The sequence below is a fragment of the Aphelocoma coerulescens genome, chromosome 5, assembly GCF_041296385.1.
Source record: "Aphelocoma coerulescens isolate FSJ_1873_10779 chromosome 5, UR_Acoe_1.0, whole genome shotgun sequence".
NCBI classification, from domain to species: Eukaryota; Metazoa; Chordata; class Aves; order Passeriformes; family Corvidae; genus Aphelocoma; species Aphelocoma coerulescens.
Window position 1 is genome coordinate 2,450,133 of NC_091019.1, and position 12,603 is coordinate 2,462,735.

The 12,603-nt window shown below is 61.8% G+C and overlaps 1 protein-coding gene across 1 annotated transcript in view; it reads right to left on the reverse strand.

The window, feature by feature from the left end:
* Window position 1: 1 nt before the first annotated feature.
* Window positions 2-12,603, reverse strand: part of KDM2A (lysine demethylase 2A) — a 35,156-nt gene continuing 22,554 nt past the window's right edge. The window contains exons 14-22 of the mRNA XM_069016331.1: window positions 8,996-9,079; window positions 7,108-7,374; window positions 6,855-6,986; window positions 6,687-6,776; window positions 5,367-6,079; window positions 4,253-4,416; window positions 3,837-3,995; window positions 3,528-3,743; window positions 2-3,426 (exon numbers count right to left, since the gene is read on the reverse strand). Of these exons, the coding sequence (XP_068872432.1) occupies window positions 3,245-3,426; window positions 3,528-3,743; window positions 3,837-3,995; window positions 4,253-4,416; window positions 5,367-6,079; window positions 6,687-6,776; window positions 6,855-6,986; window positions 7,108-7,374; window positions 8,996-9,079 (2,007 nt within the window). The 3' untranslated portion in view covers window positions 2-3,244. The remainder of the gene's footprint in view (window positions 3,427-3,527; window positions 3,744-3,836; window positions 3,996-4,252; window positions 4,417-5,366; window positions 6,080-6,686; window positions 6,777-6,854; window positions 6,987-7,107; window positions 7,375-8,995; window positions 9,080-12,603) is intronic.

Here is a 12,603-nt window from a genome sequence, read left to right on the forward strand (position 1 = left end):
GGGAGGGGCCGTGACACCGGCTGTGGCACTGGCGGTGTGTGCGGCACCGGGTGTGTGCGTGTGACACGCTGTGTGTGACACTGGGTGCGACACCGGATGCGAGTGTGCCAGCGGGTGTGTGTGCCAGCGTGGGGGTGTGACACCGTGGGTGTGACGCCGTCTCTGTGTGTGGCGCCGTGGGTGTGACACGGTGTGAGAGACACCACGGGTGTGTGTGACAGTGGCTCTGTGTGTGTGTGACATCGCGTGTGTCATTCCACGCCGCGCAGTGTGCGACCACATGTGCCACGCGTGGCAGCAGGTCTCACCGTGTGTGATCGTGTCACCACGTGTGTGTGACACCGTGCGCGGGCTCCCTGTCCCCGAGGCCAGGAGGGGACACCTGGAGGGGACAGGCAAAGGGTCGGGGCGCTGAGATTCGCTTGGCCTGGTGCCCAGGCGAGGCACGTGGTGGCACTTGGGGACCAGGGCACAGGGAGCGTGACAGTGGCCTCAGCCACCCGTGGAGGGTGATGTCACCTGCCCTGTGTCTCGCCATGCAGATGTCACGGCCCAGCCGCCGCGGGGACCTGGGCCGTGACATCCCCGCAGGGTGGGGGACACTAAATGTCACCCTGGTGGCCCAGGAATCTGCTGGGAGAGGGCAGGTTTCCCAAGGGATGTGGAGGGCAAGGGCCCCACAGGCCTCTGGAGGACCTGGGGCCCTGGCAGGAGGTGATGGGACACGGGGACAGCTGCCGCCACCCGGCAGGAGACAGCGGGGACACCGGGACAGCTGCCACCACCGACGGTGCTCCAGTTTCCTCTCCGGCAGCTGAGACAGCGCCAGTGCTGGGGACAGGGGGGACAGAGGAGGTCCCAGCCCTGGCCTTGTCCCCTCCACTTCCCTCCCAGACAAACGGGCAGAGCTCGCACTCATGGATTTTAGTTGTTGGTTTGTTTTTTTTTTTTCAAATATTTTTTATTCCAAAAATCCACCCCCAAGAAACAATTCTTTCCCTTGGGAGGCTGGGATTTTTCCCTCCCCCCACAACAGCTCGCCCAGCCTGGTGGGAATATGGTATGAGCAAAGAGCCTCTCTGAAAATCCAGGACAGGAGAAGGCTCAGAAAGAAAAAAAAAAACAACAAAACAAAAACAAAACAAAAACCCAAGATACCAAAAAAAAAAAAAAGAGGAAAAACTAAAGAAAACTTAAAATAATTGCCAAGTAGAGCCCTCCCTCTGCCCCAGCCAAGAACCCCCAACCCCAACTGAGAGAGCGCAAGACTTGGTTTGCTTTTACCCTTAATGCTTACATTTAATTTTAAAGCACAAACATCAGAGATGGACTCTAAATCGCCAACAAAAAAATAGATATTTACAATATTTCTCCAGGGAAGGGAGGGAGGGAGGAAGGGAGGGAAGGAGGGATCGAAACGAAACAAAACCACAACCAAACCCTTAAACAAGTGACTTTGCTTGCAGGAGTTGTCTTTAGGGAGCAGGCTGGGTTGGTTTTAAATCACTAAGTGATTTTTATTATATATAATTCTCTTTTTTTCTTCCTTGTGGATTTGCACCACGCCGGGGTGGTGAGGAGGGTCGCACACGCCGGAGTCTCTGCGCCTGGAGAGGGGGGGACACGGCGGGCAGGGGGGTGCCGGCCCCGCGGAGGAGGGACCCCCTCCCCCCCGCCCCTCTCAACCCCAGCTCTGGAAATTTGTTTCTTTCTCGTTGCAAAACTCAAAAGGAATCCAAAGGAAAAAGAAAAGCTTTTAATTCTTCCGACGTCTTTCCCGGGAGCCGCCGCCGAGAGAGGCCGAGGCCGAAGGCTCCTCCTCTCGCCTGGGGGGGAAGGGGGGGGAGTTTCCTGCTCCGAGCCCTCCGGCTCCGCTGCGGCCACACTGCCCCTTGTTCCAGGCACTGCGGGACTGTCCCCTCGTGTCCCCCTGCCGGGGACAGTCCCCGCGGGCCGCCTGTCCTCCCTTATTGCTTCTGAAGCAGCGGGGGGGTGCGGGCTGCCCCCCGGGGACCCCTGCGGGGCTGGGGGCCGGTGGTGGCACGGAGGGGGCACCCCGGATTGTGCTATCTGTTCGCTGCCAGGGAGAGAGCAGGGTGCTGACACCGGGGGGACAGAGAGGGGGAGCTTCCGGGCACAGGCAGGACAGGGAGGGAAATAAAATAGTGACCCAGAAAAAGAAGATTCCAACCTTTTTTCCTTTTTTTTTTTTTCCCGTTTTTTTTTTTTTTGTCGTCTTTTTTTGTTGTTGTTGTTTTTTGTCTTTTTTTGTTGTTTTTTTTTTTTTTTTTAAAGTGCAAAAAGCTCTCTGCTGCCCTAGAGAGAGGTTCTTTGGACCGACCATTCATTGCAAAGGAAAATAGGCAGCGAAAAGGGGGTGGGGAAGGAGTGGACGATGCCAGTTCGGTCCCAGGCCGCGGAGCAGCCCTCGCCCCTCCGGCCCCAGAGTGCTTCATGGTGCCGGGAGCTGGGGAGGAAGAGGAGGCAGCTCCTGTCCCCACCCCGTGCTCACTCACCCCTGGCTGATACTTCCCGAGTCCTCCCTGAGCTCTGGTGTACCTGTGGGTTCTCCCCTGCTCCATCCCCTCGGACAGACGAGTTATCCCCCAGCCCCTGCTCCCGGGACACCCCGGCCACGGGGCTCCTGCCCTGGGCACCCAAAGAACCGCCTGGATGTGTGGGAGGAGAAGGGGGATGGATAGCAGTCCCTGCAGCCAGATGAGGGGGAGGGGAAGGGAAAGGGGGGGAGACCGTAGGAGAGCACCGAGCTGGTGGTGGCACCAAGGGGGACGAGGCGTTCTGGCTCTGCTCCCGCTTCCTTGGAGAGGCCTTGACCCTCAAGCTTTGTGCTACAGGGGAAGTGACAAGTGTTTCAAGGCAAGGAGACGACGGGGTGGAGGGGAAAAGCTGGGGGGAGAGGGTGCCCCATTTCTCTGCGCAGAGGCCTCGGTTACAGCCGCCGCCGCCTCGGGAGTGGCCAGGCCTCCGGGCCGAGGCCCCCTGCCGTGCGCCCATTCCTCCTCTGGTACTGGCCAGCCTGGCGGGACATCTTCCTCGGCAGAAGTCCCGGGGAAGGAGGAGGAGGAAGGACAGTGGAGCGAGGCCAGCGGTGGCCGTGCCTGCCCAGTCAGATGGGAGGCAGCGGCAGGACACGGAGGGCAAGGGGGGGAGGTGGAGGAGCGGCTCTCCGAGAGGGGTGGGATGGGCTCTTTTCCTTCTCCTCAGTCTGCCCCAGGGAGGGTCTCTAGCTGATTTTTTGGATCAGCTTCTCATCGGACAGGCAGTAGAGGCTGTTGATGGACAGGTCCGAGATGAAGTGCTCACAGGCTTTGCGGGTGATCTGTTTGCAGCCCCGCAGGTCGATGAGGGTGACGTTGGAGATGCGGCGCAGGTACAGCAAGGCCTGGTCCGTCAGCTTATTGCAGCCTGCGGGGAGAGCAACAGGGAGCGTGAGGGGGACACCTCCAGCAGCCAGCGCTGGGGTGAGGGATGGGAAATGCAGGAGGCACCTGGAGCAAGGCACCCACCTGCCATGTTGAGCTCGGTGAGGGAGTTGCGTGTGGAAGAGCCCACGGCGGTGAGGAGGTTGGCCGACTGGTCCGTGAGGTGGTTGCAGTGGCTGAGGTCGAGGCGGGAGAGCAGGGGCATATGGCGGATGATCAGGCGCAGCGTGGCGTCCGTGATGTCCAGCCCGGCGAGCCGGAAGTCGATCATGTTGCGGAGTTTGCTGCGATTGTCCTGACCTGCACGTGGAGCGGGAGAAACGGAGTGGCCACACTGCCCTGGGGACCCTTCCCTTGTCCATCCCACTCAGCCCCAGGGCAGCAGCAGCTTACTGGGTTTGTCTGTTGGAGGCGTGAGTAAGTCCCGGATCTGAGGGTCCTTGATTCCTACTGCCCACCGAAGATCGAGGGTCCTGAGAAGGGGGCAGCTGGAGGTACTGAGAGCGCAGACCGCAGACCAGGAACAGCCCGCCAGGATGAGGTCTTTCAGGCCTGGCAGAAGGGAGGCAGGTAACAAGTTAGACGGGTTTAGACAGCTCCGAGGCATCCCAGATCTCCACCATCTTTTTCCAGGCACATGAGGAAGAAGGTCCCCTCCCTGCCTGGGCTGGGCCACTGGCTGGGTGATGGGACCCAGGAACCCAGGAGTTTCCAGGCTTGCAGGGTGTCTCTCCCCATGATCCAGCTCTCAGGAAGCCTCAGAGCAGGCTGGTGGCAGAGGAAGAGACCCCTCCCCAGCCCACGCTCACCTGGCAGCCTGTTGACGAGCCATGTAAGCTGTTTTTTTGAGATATTGGTCCAGCTGAGGTCGAGGCTGACCGGCTGCCTTTTGATGATGCCGCTCAGCGCCTGGGGGGTGATGGACTTGCACCTGCTCAAGTCTATCTTTGTCCACAATCTCTTGTCACAGCACCTGGGGAGAAGGACAAGGCTGAAAGTTGAGTCCCAAGAGTCCCATGGAGTAATAGACAGCCAGCAGGTTACCTGGCTTCCAGAAGGAGCCCAGCCCTGGCGTGGGCCCAGCCAAAGAACAAGGCTGTTCCTCCTGGTTTCCATAGGTTTGCCCAAACATGGGAGGTTGCTGAAGGCGTCTGGCCACCCAGAGCAGCCCTAGCAGGGTTTTGCTGCCACAAAAAAAGACTCCAAGTTGCAGCTGCAGGCCTGCTTGCCCCATCTGGGTGTTTCTCCTGACCTTAGGGATCCTTACTCCCAGCCTGCAGAACACTCCTCTGTGTGTCCCACCCCACAGCCCCAGCAGAGCTCGCTGCTTTGCCAGGAGCAAACTCTTCCTCTCCCACGGGAGTTTGTGGGGAGCCAGGACCCGATGGCAGCTTAGCTGAGCCCCTGAAGGTGCAGGCAAGGGGGCACTCCTCTGCCACACCACCGCCACCAGCTGCTGATCAAAGCAGGGCATCCCTGCTGCTCGGCTGTTAGAAACCTCCCAGTTTCCATTCCCGTCTGTTCCCAAGCCCTCCATGCACAGCTGTCCTGGTGCCAGCATTGTCTTCGGGCCTGCTGCCCCCTGAGGCGCTTCCAGCCAGCAAACCCATCCCGCCTCAGCCTGCCTTCCCTGCCTGCTGGGAGGGGAGGCAGCGCGGGGAGGCCAGGAAGGGCAAGCACCATCAGGGTGGTGGGTGGGGAAAGGGCAGTGGCACCTCGCAAGGACACGGCAGGGGACAGGAAGAAGGCAAAAGGGAACAAGAGAGACGGGTGCACACATGGCAGAGCCACCAGGACTGGCTACAGTGACGCTGCCAGGCTCTGGGGAGAGACGGGAGGGCACCAAGGCGAAATCCTTCCCCGTTCCCTCTGGATGTCCCCCACAGACATGCCCCCAACCCCAGGACGCGTCCCCACACTCACCACTTGTACCAGGTCTTGCACACCCGCATGCACTCGCAAAGCTCCCTGCGGGTGAGGTAGCGGAACACGGACATCCAGACCTCGCGCTGGACGCAGCTCTCCTCGCCCTCCTGCGCCCGGCCCCCACGCCCGTTCAGCCGGGCCGCCCCCCCCTCCTCCGCGTTCTCGTCCTCCTCCTCCTCTTCCTCCTCCTCTTCCTCGGCGGCCGCCTCCTCATCGCCCCCGCTCCGCAGGGGCATCCTGGCGGGCGCGTGGCGCACGACCACGCGCGGCGAGTGCTGCAGGTTGGCCGAGGAGGCCGTGATGGCTTGGAGCTTGGGGACGATCGAAGTGCCGTGGACATCTTTGGTGGGGCGCTGGAGCGTCACGGTGAGGTAGGAGCCGTGCAGCTTGGCCTTCTCCACCTCCGACAGCTCCTTCTTGCCGCTGGGGTTGTTCTCCTTCTCCCGCACCATGGTCCTCTCCGTGGCCTGGAGCCGCAGCAGCTGCCGGCGCTTGAAGCGCTCGTCCCGGCTGGCGCTGTGGTGGTCGCTGGGCCCGGCCCCCGGGGACGAGCGCGTCACCACCCCGCGGGGGGACGCGGGGTCGTGGATCAGCTGCAGCATCGGGGTGGGCGAGTTGGGCGGGGGGGTCAGGGGCTCCTCGCAGCTCCGCAGGGGCCGCAGCACCTTGGCTTGAGCCGTGTCTTCGTCGCTCTCCTCCACCTTCCGCTTCTGCAGGGAAGCGGTGAGGCTGGTTAACGGGAATGGGGCCTGGGGAAGGCTTTTCCCCTCTCCTCTTCCCCAGAGAAACACAACAGTGCTGGCAGGACCTGCACCAGCAGTGCCCAGGTAGAATCACAGAACGGTTTGGGTTAGAACGTAGGGACACCTTCCGCTACCCCAGGTTGCTCCAAGCCCCATCCAACCTGGCCTTGGACACTTCCAGGGACGGGGCATCCACAGCTTCGCTGGGCAACCTGTGCCCCGGCCTCACCACCCTCACAGTAAGTAATTTCCTCCTAACAGCTCATCTAAGTACCTCTGGTCCACCCACACCAGCAACAAACATTTTCCTTCTCCCTTCTCAAAAGGGGTGCCCCTTGAGGTTGGGGGTGGCTTCCACTCTGTGCCTAACAGTCCAGTGTCTCTTACAGTGGAATATCTCAGGATCACATGGCAGCAGGATGTGCCCAGGCCCCCAGGTGCTGCACCCTCATGGTCCTCATTCTCACTGGTCACTGCCCAATTCCAGCCCATGCTGGCTGAACACATCCCTGGCAGGATGCAGTGGGAGGGGTGGAGGACGCAGATCCTGCCTCGCCACAGCACAGCTCCTTACCTGGCCCTTCTCTGCGTCGTCACCCTGGTAGCACTTGGGGCACTCCCAGCAGTTGGGGAGCTCATCGTTCAGCAGCCCTTCCCCATCCATCTGCAACGAGAGGAGGGGGTCAGCAGCAGCCCAGCCCCACAGCAGAGCCCCCCTTTGCCCAGCACGTGCCCTGCTCACCTGCAGACAGCCGGGGTGAACGATCTCATTGCAGATACAGCACTCCATGAGCTTCTTCTCAAAGTCCTGCGAGTCCTCGTTCTGATCCACCTCCCCGCAAAGTGCACACGTGACCGAGTGAGGCAGCCTGGGCTACAAGGGAAAGCAGGGCTGAAACCAGGGCGAGGTGGGACAGCCTTCCCCCTTTCCTTCCCTTCTACCTGAACTGTGGAGAAGCAACCAGCTATCCCCCAGGAATCCAACTTGGACTCACCGCCAAGCACTGCCGGAGGACGCAGGACTGCTTCATGCGGCCGGGCCCGCCGAACTTCTTCATGTCCCTGCAGTAGTGGCACATGCCACACTCGCCCTGCATGCAGGCCTTGCATTTCCGGCACCGCACCCGCCTCCGCCGGGCGCCTGACACGATGGGAGACACCGTGGACCTGACGGGAGTCGGGCGCGGCGTTGGCTTCATGGTGTGCGGCTTGGTGATGGGGATGGTGGGCAGGCGCACCCGCAGCCGGGCCTGGAGCTTTAGCTGCCAACAGGGAGAGAGGGAATGGGCTGAGGGGAGGGAAGTGCTGCGTTCTACTGGGATCTGGAAGGCTCTGATCCCCGGATCTGGCACTGATTTTGGATAACGTGCCTGAGAACAGCTCTGCTCCCTCAGCGGCTCTGCAGCCAACGCGCCTGGATCGGTGCTGACCTGGCAGCTCTGGAGCACACTTCCTAACCCCTCACACCACCCCACACCAAGAGCTCCTCTTCTTCCCCCCATCCCCAGTCAGGGCTCAAATGGGTCTGAAAAAGGCTGCTGAGTCCCAAAAGTGTTGTGGTGCTCCAACAACAGCCACCCTTTCCTTCTGAGGCAAGGTCCACCATGGCTGTCCTCTCTGTGTCACCTTGCCAGCTGCACCAGGGGACAGAATCCAGCTCAGGCCACTCTTTCCCAAGCTCGAGGCACACTGGGAACACCCACACCCTCTTTGTTTACAGTGCAGGTAGGACAGCACAGCTCTCCAGCTGTCACCCTGCATCCCATCAGCCATCACAGGAAATCTGCTGGCTGCAGCATCCTCCTGGGATTGGCCGTGCTGGGATGCGTACCGCAGCGATGGGTTTGGGGAAGGGCAGGCTCCCAAAAACCCCAGCACAAGGCTAGGGATGTGCCAAGCCTCGGAGTGCTGCACCCAAAGCATGCAGACATCCCCACATCACTTCTCCCAGAAAAGCTGCCCACGATGCTTGTGCTGCACAAGGATCACGCTGGATCCCCTGGGCAGGGCAGGCGAGCAGAGACGGGCACCTCCAAAGGGCAATCCGAGAGGCTCATTTGTCTCCAGACTCCCAAATGGGATGTTACCCATCCTTCCCAGTGTGATGGGGTCCTGCTCTTCCCATAGCCTGCCTGTGAGCCCATCTCCTGGCAGGAAGGAAGCAGTGACCTCTGGGAGCCATCCTGGCAGGCCACAGGAAGGCAGCCTGTGGAGGGGAAGTCCGGCTGCTCTGTGCCTCCATCTGCCCAGCCAGCTCAGCCTGGGCTGCAGCCCAGCTGTGCGCCCTGGGCTATGAGCACAGCTGGACAGGGAAGAGCAGGGATGCATGGAAAGGTCCCACTGCTGAACAGCTGGCTGCTATCCACAGGCAGAGACTCCCAGGAGAGAGCCGCCTTGCTTGGGGTTCCAAAACCCAATCCTACAGCATGGGGACAGCGACACAAGGGACACGTTCACCTCACAGTGAGGGGCTGTTGACCACCAACCCCACACCTCACCCACGTCTGCCACAGCGAGACCTTCCCTGACATGCAACATTCCTCAGGCCATCCAGGCCTCCCTTATCAATCCAGAGACCTGCTGGGAGAGCAGGATCGCCCCTTCCTCCCACAACAAGGGTCCATGCTCTCCAAGGGCAACCAAAGGGCTGGAGAATACTGAGCAGCTGGCACTGATCCGGTTACCACCCATCAGCTGAGCTGGGATAACCAGCACGGTGGGAGACCTCCGGGTTTGCCCGCGGTGCCGTGGAGGTGGCTGCACCCTGTGTCCCACCCTGGCACTGCTCCCGAGGCGAGTATGGAACTGGTGCCACCACACCCCAGGCCTGGGAAACAACTCAACACGTGACACCCATCTGGGTCCCCTCCTCGCAGCTCCTACCTTATCTCTCTTGGGCCACTGGACGATGGGGACGCCTGTAAGTGCCAGTTTAGGGTCGCTGTTTGCGTATTCTTCCAACAGCAGCTAATGGAGAGAGAGGAGGGGGGAAACAGAGCAGAGAGACAAAAAGCACAGGTGTGAGCAGAGGGAAACACAGCTCCCGCCAGTGAGGCAGGCTCCGACCAGATGCCAAGGCCAGCATGCTTCAAAGGCGGCTGGGAAGGAGCCCTCCTCTCCCCACACCCGCCAGCAACCATCCCTCCTCCCCACATGAGACAGACAAGCTCTGTCGAGTCGATCTGCACCAGTGCTTTCATCAACTGCATTTCAGCCCCGAGGCCCTGCGCTGGGCGCTGGTAGAAGGGGAGAGCACCAAGATTCAGCAGTCTGCGGGGATTTTGGGGGGAGGATTCACCAGCATTGCCCCCCCAGCTGCACTCCGGGCACGGGGCAGCCTAGAGGGTGCAGCAGCAGGAGCAGGATGTGGTGCCCCAGCACCCCCTCCGTGGCCTGGCACAAGCTGCCGGTAGCCGAGAGCTGCTCCCCCGCACTGCCTCGGGGTTTGGCTTTGACTTTGAGGGAGAGATCCCTTGGCACCGACCGGACTGGCACGGACTGGCACGCTGCCCTCAGGCGCGACAGCCCCTCGCTCCCGGTGCATGGGGCTCCCACGCTCACCCTGGTCCTTTCAGCCCCCTCCAGCGCAACCCCCTCCCCACATCCACTCCCCACCGAATTTGCCGGTTGCAAAGGTGCTTTATTTACTTGACGTTGCCATGGTTACGCAGGCAGGAGCCTCCTGCCGGCATCCCGGCGGGCGGTGCTTCCCGCTGCCAGGCAGGGCCAGGGGCAAGGGGTGCCCGGAGTGCCCCCCGCCCAGTTTTCCGGGCGTCTGGGGAGACAGGAAGCCGCAGCCTCCCCTGGGCTCCCCGGCAGCGCAGCGTGCCGCCTTCAGACCTTCCGCCTCCCCACGAGCACACGCCGAGGGAAAGGTCAGGGCTCGGAGCTCCCACACGGACATCCGTGGGACTGCAGCGTCCCCCTGCCCGTGGCACCGGGGACGGGGCGGGGGTGGCAGCGGCTCAGGCACGCTCCCCGCCAGCGAGCCGAGGGACTGCGGGGGCTCCCGGGTCCTGCGGCTGCATCTGGCTCGGAGCCGGGGTGGGCGACAGTCCCCTGGTCCCCTGTGCCCCGTGGCGCTGTGGCCGGGGGGACGCGGCGGAGGGGACCCTGCGAGCACGCGGCTGGAGCGCCCCGGCAGCGGTGCCGGCGAGCGCGCCCCGGGGACGGGGAAGGGAGAGGTGAGCCCAAGCACCGGCCAGGGACCCCTCCAGGGAGGCACGGGTCCCCCCGCGGTTCCCTCCCACCCCGTCCCGGACTGGAGCGTCCCCGCGTCCCCTCCCCACGCCACGAGCATTGCCAGCTGCCTGACCTTGCGCCTCTGGAGCTGCCGAGACTCTGGGGTGAAGTTTGCCGAGCCCTCTTTGTTTCGGTGCCCGCACTGCGAGTGCTGGGGCTCCCTCCCCTCTCCCCGGACACCTCCGGGGGCTGGCTCAGACCCCGGCCGGACCCCCGGTGTTCGGGGACATGGCTGGGGGAGCAGCTGCGCCCCCCACCCCGAGCGCCCCCGGCTCCTCCCCGCCCCCGGCAGCCGCACCGGCGGCCGCGTGCTCCTCCCGAGCCCTTGGGCAGCGGCGGCGGCAGCTTCCTGAGCCGGAGACAATGCTGCTGCGTCACCCACATGCGGTTCCCAGCAATGCTTTGCAACGGGAAGATGGCAGAAGAGAAAAAGGGAGCGAGGGAGCGGAGGGCAGAGCCGCGCTGCTGCAGCGCCGGGAGGGGCCGGGACGGCGGGGATTGGCGCAGGGTCCGGGCGGCGCTGCCCACCGGCCTCCCCGGGATCCCTCCCTCCCCTCCGCCGCCGCAATCCGAGAAGCCGGGGCCGGGCTCCCCGGGGCCGGGCAGAGCGTGGCCGAGAGCCCTTACCCCGTCCCGCTCAGGCCCAGCCTCCTCGGCGCCTTTCTTTTGTCTGCTCCGAGGCGGATTTGGGATCTGGGAGACCCCGCTGGAGGGAGCGGGGCTTTGGAATGTAGGCAAGGGTCATCCCCCTTGCAGCTCCCTCCAGAGTCTGCACCCCCCACCCTCCCGAGCTGGAGGGACAAACATCCCGCCAGCCAAGTTTGGGAGCAGCCACATTCCCAAAGGCACCGGGGACCGAACCGCTAGAGGGGGACAGATCCATACCGGGCGATCAAGGTGTCCCCAAGCAGCCCCAGCCCCCCGAGACGCCCCCCAGCTACACACCGCAATTAAAATGGAGGAAACTCCTGAAATAAAGCCAAACAGCACAGAGGAGCAGCGGCTGCTCCCACTACGGATGCACCCAAAGCATCTGCAGGCAACTACAGCTCTGTGTTCCCAGGAAGCCAGTCGCATGCCGACCTGGCTCGGGACTGTCACCCGGGACTGTCACCAACTGTGCCACCAGGGACACCCTCGGGCCCCTGGCACGGGCTCTCTGCGACCCACAGGCAGGAGCGTGACCAGTGCTGCCATCCCACCATGGGAGACCTTCCCGGCACAGCTCACAGGCCACCCCGAACTTCCTCACCCATCCCTGAAGATACAATCCCCATATTCCACACCAAATTCTCTCTGCCCATTGCCCAGTCAGGTATGTGAGCAATGCCACACCAGAGGTTTTGAAAGGAGGTCCTGGGCACAGGATCAGCACTTCTGGGAGAGCCTTCTCCTGTTTCTACAATCCTTGGTGCTCCAACAGCTCCATGCAGAGCCCAGATATAACCTGTTTATGCCAGGTCATGGGGGTCTGGCTTTAGACCTGCTGTCAGCTGCCTCATCACCATCCTCCTCCTGTCAAATCCAGTCATGGAAACCAGCACACCACAGAGGGGTTGGAAGGGATGGATGGAAGCAGTCAAAAGACAAAAGGACCTCTCAGAAATCCCCTCTTTGTCATTGATCCTTCCAATGACCCCCACCATGCTCAGGATTTTCAGACAACTCCTGCCACAGAGCTGGAAGCACAACACGGTCACATCCAAAGGGCCCCATCCAAAGTGTCGTGTCCTGCCACGTGACGCTCCAGGCTGAACTCGTGACAGGATACATATTTCTCCACGTGACCCAACAGACAGACACCCTGAAATCCTGATCACCACACAAGAGGCTGGGGGAAAAGGCAGCATTTTCCTGCTCCTGGTGTGCCTGGGGACACTGGATAGCAGAGGGTGGCACTGGATGAGCAGATCAAGGTGGTGGCGTTTTCTCATCCGCAAGTCTGGACGAGAAAATGCCACGTCCTGACCATGGGGAGCACAGACCAAAGTAGGGCTTTCCCAGCTCCATCATGGACTTTACCTGTGACACAAGGACAACAGCACCTGCTGCAGCTGGATGGCCCCAGTGGAAAGTTGTAGCTAGAAATGTCTTAGTGATTCCCAGGCTTTATGAGCCAACCTCTACTGGCCACTTCCATCACCTCCTATGGAAAATAGGTTTTAAAAGTAGAGGTTTGCTGTGGTTGGACAAACTTGTCCCACTTTCTCCAGCCACTACAGGCTGGTGACTAAGGATCTTCATGCCTT